At 51.7% G+C, this 15,489-nt stretch overlaps 1 protein-coding gene across 7 annotated transcripts in view; it reads right to left on the bottom strand.

The window, feature by feature from the left end:
• Window positions 1–5,630: 5,630 nt before the first annotated feature.
• Window positions 5,631–15,489, bottom strand: part of Bfsp1 (beaded filament structural protein 1) — a 27,531-nt gene continuing 17,672 nt past the window's right edge. For all 7 annotated transcript variants that reach the window (XM_010634131.2, XM_033761165.1, XM_010634128.2 and 4 more), the window contains 3 exons: window positions 10,831–11,051; window positions 9,506–9,591; window positions 5,631–6,706 (listed from right to left, as the gene is read on the bottom strand). In XM_010634131.2, the coding sequence (XP_010632433.1) occupies window positions 5,751–6,706; window positions 9,506–9,591; window positions 10,831–11,051 (1,263 nt within the window). In that variant the 3' untranslated portion in view covers window positions 5,631–5,750. The remainder of the gene's footprint in view (window positions 6,707–9,505; window positions 9,592–10,830; window positions 11,052–15,489) is intronic.

Here is a 15,489-nt window from a genome sequence, read left to right as displayed (position 1 = left end):
ATTCTCTGAGCCAGCTCTGCTTTTCTCTTAGAACTCAGAAAAGAGTCCTTGTGAACCTGTGGATGGAAGGAACTGAGTGGAAAATACGTCCAGCCCAGAAATGACGATTCCAGGCTGCTGAGTTTCCAGTGCTTGGTCCTGAGTGACCTGGGGTACAGCCGGGAGGGAAGGTGTTAGAAATCTCAGTGCACGGAGTTTCCAATGTCAGAATAGCCCAGGGAGGTTGCCACGTCCTCATCCAATATCAACTGTCACCGATTTCCTCCAAGGAGACTTCAATGCCATCTGCCTTCCCTACCCAGCGAATCACACCTCATACCATCCCAGAGACATGCCCGTGGGGATGTCCCCTGAGAGAGTCCCAGATGGAGGTGAAAACATACTCTTTCCTCTACTGGTCTCAGGCCGTAAGACTGCTGACTGGCCACAGCTGACCTGAAAGCCACCTGGTAAACTCTTGGTTCAAGCACAAGGCTAAAAGGGTAATGAAACTATCGTGGACTCACACACAGTGGAGTTATTGACCTGGGACTAAATCTTTTTTTTTAATAAAACCTAAGTCAGTATGGCTTTTTGTGCACTTATCCAACCTGAGCAAATGGAGCTAAGAATTTGTACTCATCAAAGTACCTGAATGATAATGCCCTTTGTCATTAAGGTGCCAACTAGCCTATGAATTTGAGGTGACTTCATGCACCAGCATGTCCCAAACACACACCTATGACAGGGAATTGTAGGGTGACCCTGATTATAATGGTTGCTTGAAGATCTTTCCCTGAAGGTTCCAAGTCAAGGACAGAACTGAATGCCATTTCCCAACGGGAGAGAGGGAGGAAGTCGCAGGGACACCAAGTGAGACTCACCTTCCAGTGTGCAAACTGGATTTCATAGCAGACCCCATTGGTTCACCAGGGAGTCAAAACTGCAGTCCCTGGCCCCATCTAGCACAGCCGGGTTTTACGAGTACAGCTGTGTTGGGAGCAGCCACCCCCACATGCTGTTGCACATTCAGACAGTAGAGTCAAGGAGCTAGGACAGGGACTGCAAACCCTTCAAGGAAAAAGTCCCCATGCTCTGCCCCATCTCTTGTTGGCCCACCCAGTTGTCACCTGAAGGTTTCATTCCTGCCAAAGGCCAGCTGCTCTGTCTCAGCCAGTGACCATTGTGCACCAGGCCTAGTGTGTGGCAGGTGGGGGAGCAGGGCGTCAAAGTACCTGAACAACGATGCCCGTTGTCGTCAGGTGCCAAGGGCCATGTGAGTTCCGAGGTGTCACCTTGCGTGGGGAATGGGTGGAAGCCGGGGAAGAGAGATCTCAGCTTTCTCATCTCTGGTTGCAACAATGTGAAGACGTTCTCTTAGCCTCTTCGAAGTTCAGGGGGATGGAGCCCCAGCTGCCCACTGCGGTAGCCTGCTCATTCCTGGGCCCTGTGTCAACACGTGCCTCCCTGTCTCACACTCCAGGCCTCTACAGTCAGGAGACAGAAACCACAACAGTGACTTAACAGAATCAAAAATAATAAAGCACCATAAGCAGAGTATACATATCAGTTACTTATTAGTCAGCTTTCTACTGCGGTAACAAAATACCTATGGTAACATTGCTTTTAGACTTATGGCAAAGCATATCACGGTGGAAGGGCGTGGAGGAAGAAAGCTGCTCACCTCATGGCTTTCCAAGAAGCAGAGAGAGAGAGCCAGAGAGGAAAAGGCTGGGGACCAGACACAGTTTCCACAGTCACACCCCCATGATCCCTCCCTTCATTCCAGTTCCCATAACCTCCCAATAAAGCCATCAAAGTATGATCTTATCAGCTGGGCATGGTAGCACATGCTTGAACCCCAGCAGTCGGGAAGCTGAGGCAGGAGGATCATTATGAGTTCAAGGCCAGCCTGAACTACATAGCAAGACCCTGTTTCAAAAAACAAACAAACAAAAAATACGATTGAGGCAGAGCTCTCAAGATCAAATCACTTCCCCAAAAGCCCTTTAGCTGGCAGCCAACCTTTTAGCATGAGTTTTAGGAGGAAATTCTAATCCAAACCACAGTACTTATTTGATCCAAAGACAAAAGAGAATGTATGCATCGCATGAATCAGGAAGTCTAAGGCAGTGGAAGCTGGGGGCTCACAGGGAAGAAGGGGAGGGCAGTACACTTCCAGTCTAGGCTGATCCCAGAGCTCCTGTGCCTATGTCACCGGCGGCACCAGGGTGGCACAGAAGCACATCCATGAGGACCTGGGAGCTGGAGAGCTGTGCTCGGGCAAGGGAAGCCAGAAGACACTCTGGTGGATCCACACTGGTCCTGACAGCCCAGGGGCCATCTGAGCTGGGTCCAGGATTCTGGGGACAAAGGCAGCTGGTTCCCAAAAAGTTCCCCTCTCTAGCACATGAGCCCAGTTGGTTTGACCCAGTCAAAACAGTGGCTGCAAGTCTCAGGGATGAACTGACCCCAGGCAGAGAGAACAAGAAGACACAGTAGCTGGATCGGACTGGGCAGGGGACCCTGGTGCTCCTGGGCCACTCTGGCCCATGGGAATTTAGGAAGCAGTCACTTCTTCCCAAAGGGCAGAGGTTAGAATAACAAGGTATGATGGAAAAATACAGTATGTGTTGATTTTTTTAAAAAAACTTTACAGTAAAAGTCACATTGCCATTAATTCCCCCTTCAAAGTACCTCATCCTCACTTCAAACACACGTGTCCCATCATTCTTACCACTTTCTTTCCAAATGTCTGTAGTGACACTGTCCTGGCTGCCTCTGTGTCCTGAATGGATTCAAAACACTGACTTTCATGACCATTTTGACTTTGGGAAAGAGCTGGACGTCACACGGTACCAGATCTAGAGAATAAGGTAGATGAGGACAACATCCCGTTTTTTCGAGCCTTCCTCTCCATTGCACGGCCCCTGGCAGCAGCGTTCACCGTGTTTTTAATCATACTTCAAAAAAGAAAAGAGAACTCAGAAAAGAGAACTTCCAGAACTGTTTCAGAAAGTGGCAAGGACAGGGGATGAATATGTTGGAAGCAAAAGGCAGTACTTTGCGGGGTACTAATGGCAATGTGTCGTTTACTGTCACCACTTTTCATTTTACAATTCACTGTATTTTTTGCCACTGAAGGCCCAAGAAGGAGGCCCATGGAACCGAGACTGAGCCTCTGAGCAGGGTGTCGGCCACCAGTGTGGCACCTCCCCGGCCACTGCCATGAGGCCAGTTCTGCAAATGCAAAGCGCAGAAAATGGACTCTGCTGCTGTGCCAGCAAGAGGTGGGGAGGAGCTGCCCCCCTCTGTTCAGGCTGTTGGAACAGAAAGTTACAGGCCAGGGTGATTGTAAGGAACAGAAAGTGATTTCCCACAGGAAGTGGGACAACCCTCGGGGACTCCTAGTGTGCCCATGCTGCCCTGCATCCTCCAACAGAAGGTATGAGCGCTGTGGATTTGCCACCAGGGCCTGGCCTGGCTTAGCTGAGGGCACCCCAGGAATCTCAAACTCCCTAGGAGCCCCAAGAACCCAGGGTGTGCAGCAATCATTCCCTGGGACCACAGGAAGCTGAGCACATGTTGAAGCCTGGGTCATGAACAGGAACACAGCCAGGATAGGGCTCCCGGGCCCCCACCTCCCGCTTGACCTCACCCCCTCCCACGGTCCTGCTCCAAGGTCCTTCATTTCTCCCCTTTTAACAGGCCATATGCATTCCTGCCACAGGGCCTTTGCACTTGCCATTCTCTCTGCCCTCAGATCTGCACAGGAGGTCCCTTTTCATCATTCAGATCACTCATCATTTCCTCCATGGGGTCCTCCCTGGTCCACCCAGTCCCAAGTAGACTCAGTCACTATTTGTCACCCTCTTTGCTTTCCTTCATCGTACCATCTCTATCTAATTTCATCGCACTTCATTTTCTACTTGCTTCTGTGTTTTATCCCCCACCCCCACCCCAAATGTCAGGTCTTCATATGCAGGGCTACATCTGATTGGCCCTGCTGTGTCTCCAGTACCCAGAAACACTCCTGGTTCATTTGTCTTGGTTGACTGAATACAATTAAAAAAAAAAAAAAAAAAAAAAAAAAAAAAAAAAAAAAAAAAAAAAAAAAAAAAAAAAAAAAAGACCTTTCATTCCAAAACAACACCCAGCCTCTCTAAGAACAAATAACTGAACACGTAGTCCGAAAACTAAAAAGAGCGAATAGAGGAAAGTGTGTGTGGTGCTGTTGATGTTTAATAGCATGGACACAACAGCCAGAATCGTTTGCATCCTGGGCTCCCACCGATGGTTCCACCATTCTTGCTTAGAACTTTGAGTTATAAATGTTTCAAGCTGTGGGATGGAGCGAGTTCTCCATTCATGTTTTAGAAAGAACAAGAGAAGCATATTTCTGTCTTGAAACCAAAACCTCAAAGGAATTCCAAACAAGATTGTTTAAGGCCCTAAGTAAGCACAGGTGACTCCATTTAGCATCCTGCTATTCATAAAGAAGAAACCACAGTGGCTTTTTTCTTCTTCTTCTAGGCCAATGCAATAATCTACTTTTGCACATGGACGTGGGGCCCTTGGTGCCTTTTGCAGCACCTCCAGGAAGAAGCAGTGGTTTTTTTAGCTGGTATAAGGGAAACTGGCTTTTGACTGGCAGTAGGAAAATGGATGCTCATGGACAACAACAGTTTTGCAGCCTGGGGGTGGAGCTCGGATAGGGTTCCTATCTAGCAGGATCAAGGCCCCGGTCTCCGCTCCCAGCACACACACCAAAAAAAATGCTTTTAAAGATTTAGGTTTTGTGTCCCTGTTTCGTGGGACGTGACACGGTAAGCACCTGTTGTACACAGAAGAGCATGGACGCCCACGAGACAGGGCTGCACCGCTGATGGAAATCACTACTGAGTCTGAGACGCATCCCCAAACACAGTCTGGCACTCAGCGGGTGCTCCAAGAACGCTCATAAAACCAATCCAATCACCTCTAATCCCAGAACTTACGCAGCAACATTCCAGAAGTTTGCTTCTGGAGACTGGCCTGGGATTGCACGGTCCGAGTGAGAAAACTGTAAGGGTAGCACCCAACAGCACCCAGGTGCCTACTCGGGGACAGAGGGCACTGTGCCCCGCCTGCCCTGGTCCTTGCCCCTTCCACACACTTCCATGTCTGGACTTCTGTGCCTGAGGGCCTTGCTGGCACCCTAAGACACCTCACACTCACGACAGCGACTGGTGGCTCCACCCCTGAACCCCATCACCCCGCCCAGCACAGAGCGACTCTGAGGCACGCACTCCCCAGTCCTCAGAGTAAACCAATTCGGTCCCACACTCCTCCCTGCTGTTCCACACTCCCGGCATTTGACCCTGTGCACCAGAACCAGCTTCCAGGGGAGCCCAGGGTGAGCTGCACAGGCTCCTGAGGAAATGGAAGAGGGGCCCAAAATCATCAACAAGCATCTTGCCGCGTGAAACCCAGACACCTCGAGACTGAATGGGTCTGTACGTGCAGGTAAGTGTGCGAGGGCAGGCTGGTGACCACGGGACCAAGCACCACTGTCCTGAGCACAGTGGCAGCCCCTGCTTTCCCAAAGCCCCAAAGGATGACACAAGGCACAGGGTGCAAACAAAGAAAACATTTTAATGCAGGATCCCCGACAAGGCCAGTGAGTCATCTATCGTCAGACCACACAGGAACCACTGTTACCATCTGCCCGAAGACAGCAAAGCCTTCCCTGCAGTGGCCCACAGCGGCCTCCTCCACTGAGCCCAGCTGTCCTAGGAGCCCTTCTCTCCCAATTTCTTACTCCCCTTTGTCTTCCCGATCATGGTCTCCACGACCACAGAGGTCTCCTCGTATGTCTCAATGTTCTCTGTTGAAATCTGCTCAATGGATTCCACCACTTCCACCTTCTTAAAAGCCATAGCCCTGGGAAGGCTCCTTTCTGGTCGGTCACTGCCCTTACCCTTCGCGCCATCCTGAGTGGGCCCAGGCCCTAGAGGCTGGGGTATAGATGGTTCCTCCGGTCCCGCTATGATCCCAGGACAGGGTCTCCTGGGGCTCTCCTCTTCCTTCTGGCCCTGGTCCTTCACCCCCGGGCCTTTCGGTTCCTGTGCTTTTATCTCTTTCCCCCTGTCTGCAGACTGATGCTGGTTTCCTGTATGTTCCCCCTCTCCCCGCTGGGGATCCCCCAGTCCAGCCTCCAAAGGTGGCGTGGGCTGCTCAGGAGAGGGCTCCCCACGGCCATCACCACGCACAGAGCCGTCCTCGATAGAAATCACCACCCCACCTCTGGCGGGGATGGAGGGTGAGCAGAACCCAGGGTCCACGTAGCTGGCGTCCCCTGTGAGCAGCATGTGGTCCCCTCTGGCGTAGAGGTCCGAGAGGGGCTCGGACGCAGGCTCTTTGTGGACCGTCACTCTCTCCTTGACCATCCTGCACAGTGCCCCTAAGGCTTTGCTGATCTGCCCCCCATCTGGCACATCCTCCGGATCCCCTTCCTGGGCTGGGGAGCCTTCTCCTCTGCCCCCTGATTCACACTTGGATTCAGCATCCTCTTTAGCTGGCCCCTGCCCTGGCTTTGGGTCTTCTTCTGGATCTTTTACAGGGGCATCTTCCAAAATTCCTTCTACTTCGTCCTGAGCTATAATCTCCTTCTTCCGTGGAACGTTCTTGGGGAGGCCTTTTTGCCTTGGTTTAGCTGCTGTGATGTCTCGTACAGCCCTGGTGAGATCTGACAAAAAACAAAAACACAGGCAGTAACTCCAGTATCATTGTCAATGAAAGGGAATGAAAATGTATTTGTTGAAAACTATGCTGACAGCTCTAGAAGCAAATGTCTAGTCCCAGGGTGGAGCTTCGGGCTTCAATACCCAGGGCAAACACCGGGTGGGGAGACTGCGGCTTCACAGCCCAGCTGAGGGCCCAGAGAGGGCCCACCTGAGACCCCAGTGCTGTCACAAGCCACGCAATTCTTAAAGTTCCTCCATCCCTCCGAGCTTCTGCAAAGGACAGGCAAGAGCAGCTCACTCTGACACCCTGGAATAATTCTCAGAGACACACAGTCCCACAGCACTACCTGGGTGGGAGCAACACTCCTGTGCCCTGCTGAGCTCACTGAGAGCCTCTGGACCCGCAGCCTGCACCCTGGAAGCCACTCCACAAAGTCCTTCATCTCTGACTCCTCAAAGGAGGGACGGCAGAGCTGCCCGGGCCTCTCACAGTTCAGATGGGCACCGGCTTGGGGGCGGAAGCCAGCACAGTGTCTCTCTCACCCATCTTTATCCCAACAGCACAAACAGACATGGCCCCAGCTTGTCAGCATCCCTTCCTCCTGCGCCAGCAGGAGAAGCGATGCTACTGATTCAGGGTTGACAGGACCCCCTGGTCCCCTCGCATCTATGTATCTCCTCCTCACACTCCTAGCTGAAAGGAAAAACTAGAAAATGAAGAAAACATGTGAAAATCTTACCCTGCTTCATCTCTAAGGCTTTCTAGCACCTCTCACACAGGGAGAGGCTTTTCATCCCGAAAGTCTTTTCTGTCCCTTCCCACCACTCACCCCATGTGATGGTTTAAAGTGTCTCCAAAAATCTCACATGCTTGGGAGGTGACTGGATCATGGGTGCCCTACACTGGCCGTTCATCCATGGATGAGTTGGTGGCTGACTGTGCTGTTTAGGAAATGAGGCCTGGCTGGAGGTGGTCCCTGGGGTGACCTGGAAGAGGGTGTTCCTGTCCCCAGCTCCTCCCTCCCCCTTCTCTGCTTCCCGGTGGCCAGCCATGGGTTGAGCACCTTTTCCTCTGCCAGGCCCTTCTACTACACCACTTCTGCCTCTGAGCCAGCCCACCACAGACTGAACCCACTGAGACCATGAGCCAAAATAAGCCTCTCTTCCTTTAATCTGTGGGTGTCAGGTATTTTGTCCTAGTGAGGGGAAAGTGATTCATCCACCCCAGCACTAAGACAAGCAGAGTACCAGCCCTCAGTGTGGGCTGACCCACCATGGGGCGAGCCAAGGAAACCCAAAAAGGCAGTAACGGTCAGAAAGTCAGAGAGGGGAAGGGGCTACAGAGAGACGTGTCAGAGGACAGCTGGTCTCAGAGGAGTGTGCTCATAGGGTCAGCCGTGGAACCCGGGGCCTCTACAGAAGGAAAATTCAGGGCCCCTTGCTCTAAGCTCATCTGGGGAGAGCAATAGCAGAGCACCAAGCCAGGCCTGGTCCCTGTAGGCTGCACGCCTGTGGAGTGGCCTGCGTGTGTGGCAACAGAGCGCTGTGCTTCCAGCCACATTCTGACTCAGAGCCCGTCGGCACAGATCCCTGAGTTATCCAGGAAACAGTTTAGGGGCCCATAACATCCGGCATTCCCACTGTGAGCACTGATCCCAAAGATGCGAAATCAGTGTGTTGAAGAGACAAGATGCCTGCACACCCACGCTGACCACAACACTTCCAGGACAGCCAGGAGGGGATCAGCCCCGGAGCCCAGCGGCTGACGAGCAGATAAAGAAGTGGTGAACACACGCAGTAGAGAACCAGTCAGCCTGTAGGAGAAGGAGGCGCAGTTACGTGACACAAGGGGTGGGATCATACAACATCGGCCAAGTGAGCGAGCCAGGCACGGAAAGAGCAAGGCCACAGGACCCCAAGGAGAGATCTCAAATATTCTCACCCCACAAGATGCTAAGTGTCTTCAGGGAGGGGTATGATAAGTAGCTCGATTTACTGATTCCGCCTTGACTGTAGATCATAGCATCACTTTGTGCCCCATAGAGTTATACAATAATTACCAACTTATAATAAATATAAATTAAAATGTAAAGTAAAAAAATCCCTATGAGCATCAATATTACCAACTTCTCTTTCTTCCTAAAACACTGCACTTGTGCAGATCTGGGCAGCCAAGACACGGAACATCTCACAGCAGGGTGAACTATTCCAAAAAGACCAGACGCCAAAGGTAGACCCACATTTTCTAATCAGGCTGTCTCTGCTCACTTTTTTTTTTGTTTGTCAGTTTGTTTGTTTTGAAACAAGATCTCACAGTGTTACTCGGGTCATCTCTGTACTCCCAAATTCAAATGACACTCCTGCCTCAGCTTCCCAAGTACCTGGGCTATAGGCACCTGGCTTCTGCTCGGTGTTGAAAGGCAGAAAGAACAGTAACAGCATCTGTTCTGCACCAGACACTGGGTCTTGAGCTGTGCAAAAATGAATTCATTTAATAAGGGGGGAGAATACAGTCCTGTGCCCCCTCCTGCCACGGGGAAGAAGCAGAAAACAAAAGCAGAACGGACCCATGTAACACCCTGTGTTCAGGGATGGCGTTCCAGAAGTGGGCTGTTCCCCTAGCCATCTTCCTCCTTAGGAACTTCTCAGCTCTGTCATTTAGCTCTCAGAGAGGGGAGGAAGGGACCTGCCCATAAAAGCATTTGATTTCCAGATAGGTCGCAAGGTGCAGGAATGAGACCCACTTTTCAAATATTTTTTTCGAAGAAGAAACAAGCAGCAGCAGGGCTGGGGAACGTTACCTTTCCCACCAGATGCCAGGCTGAGAGGGGTCCTGTGGCTCGGGGTGAGCAGGGTGACCGGAGTCTCAATGAAGGCGGAGCTCAGCCTGGCGGAAAGAAACAGAGGGCGGCGCCATCTTTAAATCACCATCAGGATCTGGGCAAGAGCGCTGGAAACCCTGACCCTCAGCAAAATTGATCAGAGTGCTGGTGAGCGCCTTGGCGCTGTGAGGTGACAAGCACCACACATCTACACCCCGGGCAGGGGCGTGAGTAACCACTCCTCGGAGCTCAAGTCCTGCTCAGCACAGCAGCTACGGGAACACCGCGTGAGACTAATAACTGAAGGAAGGGTCGCTTCTGTGGGACCGTGGTTTTCGGATGTTTTTTGTCGTCATTTTTCTTTTTAATTAAGGAGCAGCCAACCCAAATTGATGTATTTAGGTTCAAGAGGCTATGGTAGCTCCAAGATGTTAAAGCAATTGACATTAAATGTACACCAGTGGGGGATCTCAATAGAATATTCAGGGCTTCCTCCTCCCATTCTTGCAATATTTCTTTCCGTTTGAAACTATCAGAATCAGAAGTTGGAGCAAACCCACCCAGGAGAAGCCCATTAACTTTTAGGCATACCCTGGTCCCAAACTAAAATTTTCACAGTGACATTTAATGCAGTTCAAGACCTGATTTCATTGATGCGTCCACAAAGCACTTGCAGAGACATAAGAATGACAGGGAGCTGTGTGAGATGCACTGGGCTGACTGTAACTGCAGAAAGTAAAAGAAAACTGCTGTCCCCACTGCACACCTGAGCACTTGCAACCCACGCGGAGGATAGGGTGAAGGGAAAAGAGGGCCCTTTGGGGTTTCTGCAGGGAAGGAGCTGCTCTTAATCCAACTCCAACCCCAAAACTCAGGCGTTCTCTAGGACTATTCAGCAGGAGGAAGCAGTTTCCCAGTCTCAAGTGAGCAGGGTCCAGGTCACAGCTCTGTGATGGAGGAGACCCAATGGGGCTGTGACCGCCAGGTGACCAGACGGGGCAGCACCAGTCCTGCTGAGCACTACACATGCCTGCTAGACTGTGTGTCCTCAGGCCCAGCAGGCACAAGGCAACCTTCCCGCGAGGCCAGCTCTGCTCACCCTTCATGAAATCTCAAGCATCCCCCACTACCCCTTCTCTCCAAATTAACTCTCGGTCTCATCCCCTAGAGCTCCGTGAGGTCAGGGATTCTATGTCCCTTCCCCACCGCCTCCCTGCTGCCCAGAACTGCCCTCAGCACACAGCTGGGATCTGTGGGATAGAACTGGTGGGCTGGCCACACAGGGGCACAGACAGGGACCACACCTGTTGCTTTCAATCTTGATGATGCGCTGATATCTGTCCAGCTCGTTCCTCAGGGTCTGCTGGGCCACGGCCAGCTGCCGGCAGTCATACGAGGTCCTCTCCACCGTCTGCTCAGCCTCCTCGATCTCCCTCCGCAGGCTCTCGATCTGCTCGTTGTACAGCTGGATCTCGTCGTCGTAACACTCATGGGTGTTTTTCATCGCCTGCTCCAGGGCTGAGGTCTGCAGGCACAGGTAAACTGGAAGGGACCCGCCCTGCCCCCTCCCAGGCCGGCCCTGGCCACGGGCCCCGCCTCGGAGTGCGAACTTCTATTTGTCTCATTTGTTTCTCTGAAAAGGGACAGTTTAGCAGCGACTGATTTTGGAATATGCACCAAAGCAGAGCATGGAAACCTGCATAGTACGTGTATAACCAAATGAAGTCCATTCTCCACACTTAATGACAGCAACGACCTGCCAGCCAAAGCAATACTCAAAAAGAGCACACCCTAAAGGGATAAGATTCTAACCTCACTGAAATAATTAAGAGGACAATGCTTCTGTGTTCTATTTTAGCCACCGTAATGCTTTAATTTCCTGCTTAGTTTGGATCTGCAGAATTACATTTTTATGTTTTTTAGCTCAAATGTGTATGTGAGCATGTTGTATATGAAATAATGTTAGATGCCTAGCACTCATGAAGTCCTGTGTCCAATCTCCGGGCCCAATAAAATGACAGCAATAAACCTTACAGGGAATGCTATTTGCATATTAATAGAGAGCAAGTAAACACAGAAGTAGGGAAATAGGAGGAGGTGGTTTTCTAGACCCTTTAACAACTTCCAGCCATGCTAAGGACCCCAAAATGCACCATTAACAAGCTTACTCTGTGGTAGTCATGCTTTTACAATCTCATCCTCAAGTAGGAAAGAATTAGACGTGCATGTCTTTGAACAAAAAGAAACAAGCAAAAGCACCACTTCTACCTGGAGCAGCTGCAACACACATGAGACCCTCCTGCAGGGGTGAGGCCTGGGTTCTGACTCCAGGCCTGGGATGGGGCGGCAGAGCCTGCATCTCTAATGAGCTCTCGCAGACACTGGCCGCCAGTCCACTACCTCACCTGAACAGGTGTCTCTGCGTGCACCACACAGCTGGTGTGCAGCGCCCTGTACCAGCTGCCTCCATGTGGGCCCTGGAGGATCATCTCTCCTGTCACAACCCCGTCACTGGGGACAGTGACGCCCACTAGGTGATACGTTTGGAAACTTCACTTGCAAAGGTGCTCAGAAACATAGAGGAGGTGGGGGAGTGCAGGGACCAGACACACTGGGAAGAAGTCTGTCCAGCCCATGTCACCCCGACCTGCCAGCCGCTGGGAGGTCCTGGCAGCAGTGTGACCTCATCCTCCTGTCCACAGCTTGGAATGGGAGTGGATCAAACTCAGATAGCCCACCAAATGCTTCCTCTCCTGGGAACTTGGAAAGGTACCTTCAAAGGAGTAGGAACTGGGGCAGGTTCTAGACTCACTGGGGCACACGCAACCAAAGTTGCCATCCTCAGTATGGGAATCTAACCACATGATGTCATGCGCTAAGGACACTTCCAAAGTCATACACCAAAAAGTGCAGAAGCTCAGATTAATCCTGAGGAACACAGGGACCCCACGTGGAAGGAGTACAGTCCACACAGAGCTGCCCTGGACTCTTCAAAGCATCGGGCTCAGAAAGACAGCCCAAGAACGGTCTCAGCCTGGAGCAGACTGAGCAGGCCAGGTGCCTGGACACGAGAAGGATCTTGGACCAGAAGAGAGCAGTATGGGGCAGCTGGCACTATCTGTCATTAGTGTGGTGTCACTGCTAATTTCCAGGTCTCCATCACTGTCCTGTGGTTCTAAGATGCTAACATAAGCAGAGGCTGGTGCAGAGAATGTGGGAAACCTCAGAGTTGTTTTTGCAACTTTTCAGAAGTCTAAAATTATTTCAAAACAAAAAAGTACTCTTCCTGTTTAGCCAGTTTGATCAGGTTTCTGTTCCTCCAAAACAAACAAATTCTACTCAACAGTCACCTGTAATGTCAAATACTGTGGCACCCCTGCCAGCTCCTGGGATAGGGACTTGTTCTTGACCACACCAGTGTTGACATGTTCCAGGACACACTTCCGAGAAGGCAGGGGACTGAAAACACCCCTCCCTCGGAGGCCCGAATCTCAGAGCAACCTCAGATTCACCGGGGTGGGGGTAGATGATCTAAGAGGAGTTGTGTCTCAGGGGACAGGGACGTAGGCTCACGGGACGACTCTCTCACTTTCTAGGTTTGAACTGTTCCATATGAAGGAGCAAAAGAAAAAAATTGGGAAGAGAATCTCGGCCCCCTTATGGTGTGGATGCCCAGCCCAGAGCAGAGTCCCGGTTCGTGCTGACCAGGTCTAGCTGACGGCTCAACTCACCAAGGTCACAGCAACGTTTTCATTCCCACATTAGAGATGAAGGACCTGAGGCACACAGGTGGAGGGACCTGTTGGACGTGCCACAGTGGGAAACCCAGCCACACAGGGTCTGAGATGCTCCCCATAAGAGCAGGTCCTCCCCACCCCAGCCTTCTCTCTGCCGAGGTGAGCAGCGGCCACACACCATCGCACGCACGCACACACGTACACAAATGCACGTGCACACACACTCCGGGCTCTAGAAAGCCTGGCACCACCACAGGAGCTGCGCTGGAGAAAGACACAGGGGACTCAGTGAGACCCACACATAGACCCTCCTCGTCTTCACTGGCAAACCTGCAGACGGTAAGTGGAACGAAGGGTTCAGGAAAGTCACTGAGAGTCCTTCCATCCCATGGAGACAAATCTTTATCTCTCGTGAGTCAAGGACCCGTGATTTAACAGACAGCATAGTTTTAACAGGTCAGCCCAGACTCCTGGTAGCATCCAGGGACCTGACAGCTGGCTCTGTGGGCCTGGACTTCCGCCTCCAGTTGCAGATGTTCGGAAATCCCAGACAGAGCTTGTGAAGATGGGAAAGGGGTCAGGGAATGGAGCAGATGAGCGGAGAGGAGGGAAAGGACAGATGATAAGGCTCCAGACATGTTATGTCTATGTACAGATCCCTGTGGCGGGTGTATTTATCACGTATCACAAATACATATTAATAAAAGGGGAAACTTTTTTCAAAGAAAAAACAGGATAGGCCCCACTTTCACTCATAAAGAGAGAGGCAAAAGTCACATCGCCGTCGGCATCAGCTGGCTGCTGGAGAATGAGACAATGAGTCACAGCTCAAGGGGGGAAGTGGCTCTGTCCCGGGGATATCAAGGCAGCAAGGCTCAGCGTGTCCGGGGCACCTGGAGTCTTCAAAACCAGGAGAAATCATCACTGTCTTTCATGGACTATGCACTGTTGTGTCAAATCTCACCACTAGATGGCGCTAAATGACTTTCATGAGACTTGAGACCTGGGCAATTCTCGCCCACTTTGCAATTAATCTCTTTTCACAAAAATGCAGTGGGTTTGATGTAAGGAGCCAAGATTACCCAACCTTTCTCCTCCACCTGTCAGAGGTGCCATCCATTGGGTCTTACGAGAGAGGTTGAAACAGGGGCAGCCACACCCCTGGGCTGCCCAGGAAGTGGTGCTTCTGACAAGTCCCCAGCGGGTGCTGCAGGGCCCAGGATGTCACCGTGGGCGCCGCTGCCACAGACAACAGGCACAGAACCAGGTGCCCCGCCCTGCGTCCCTCACCCCCACCTGGACTCCAATCACAGCCACCTACAACCGAATCCCTGGGGAGACCTGGGAAGCCACCAAATCTCAGCTGTGGACAACAGCACCACTAAGCACCACTATGCAGGGCACGAGCCCGGGACCCAGGATCAGGTGCAAACATTCTGCCCCTGCAGCATCACCTGGAAATGGGAAGTGCACTTTCCTGAGCCCCACTCTACCCCACTCGTGGACCTGGCCTCAGCAGAGCTTCCCCGAGAAGGTAATCAGGGAAAACCTCAGCCCAGGACCTCTGCCTCTTCTGCTGTACACTGCCAGGGACTCAGCAGCTGCGACCACAGTGCGTAACCCCTTAGCCTTTAAGAAAGGAAGTTGTGCCAAGTTATTATCCTCATCACACAAACTCTTAAAAGCAGGAAATCAGAGCACAGACACTGTGAATTCGGTGCACTGTAAAGGGACGGACTGGAGCGGGTGGGGCTCAGGACAGCGTGGCCACTGTGACCGCTCCAGCTAACACCAGGAGAGATGCAGGTCCACGGAGTTGCAGGCCAGACCTAGGTGCTACCAACAATTGGACCAGAGCCTCCAGACACAGCCACACACATGCACATGCATGACGGCCCGCACCTTTGCTGCAGCCCCATGAGACCCAGGTACCCGGGAGCCCGCGCAGGGCCCCACTGACAGAGAGGCAGGAGACTGGTGCCACTTCAAGCCCTCAGCTGCGATGGTCACCGAGGCAGCAAACCTGGGGGTTTCATGTGCCCCTCGGGTGGATTCTGCTGCTGAATGTAGCACTCTCCACATCTCAGGATTCTGGTCCGGGACAACCAATCAGAACAGAAAAACATTTCCCTTTTAATTGCTTTTGTAATGAATATGTATAGACATTTTCTTTCTTCCTTCTTTCCTTTTTTTTTTTTCTTTTCTTCTTTTTTTTTTTTTTTTTGA

The sequence above is a fragment of the Fukomys damarensis genome, unplaced genomic scaffold (assembly GCF_012274545.1).
Source record: "Fukomys damarensis isolate Sample0158 unplaced genomic scaffold, DMR_v1.0_HiC HiC_scaffold_7, whole genome shotgun sequence".
In the NCBI taxonomy this organism is placed as follows: Eukaryota; Metazoa; Chordata; class Mammalia; order Rodentia; family Bathyergidae; genus Fukomys; species Fukomys damarensis.
This window is presented reverse-complemented; position numbering and strand designations above follow the sequence as displayed.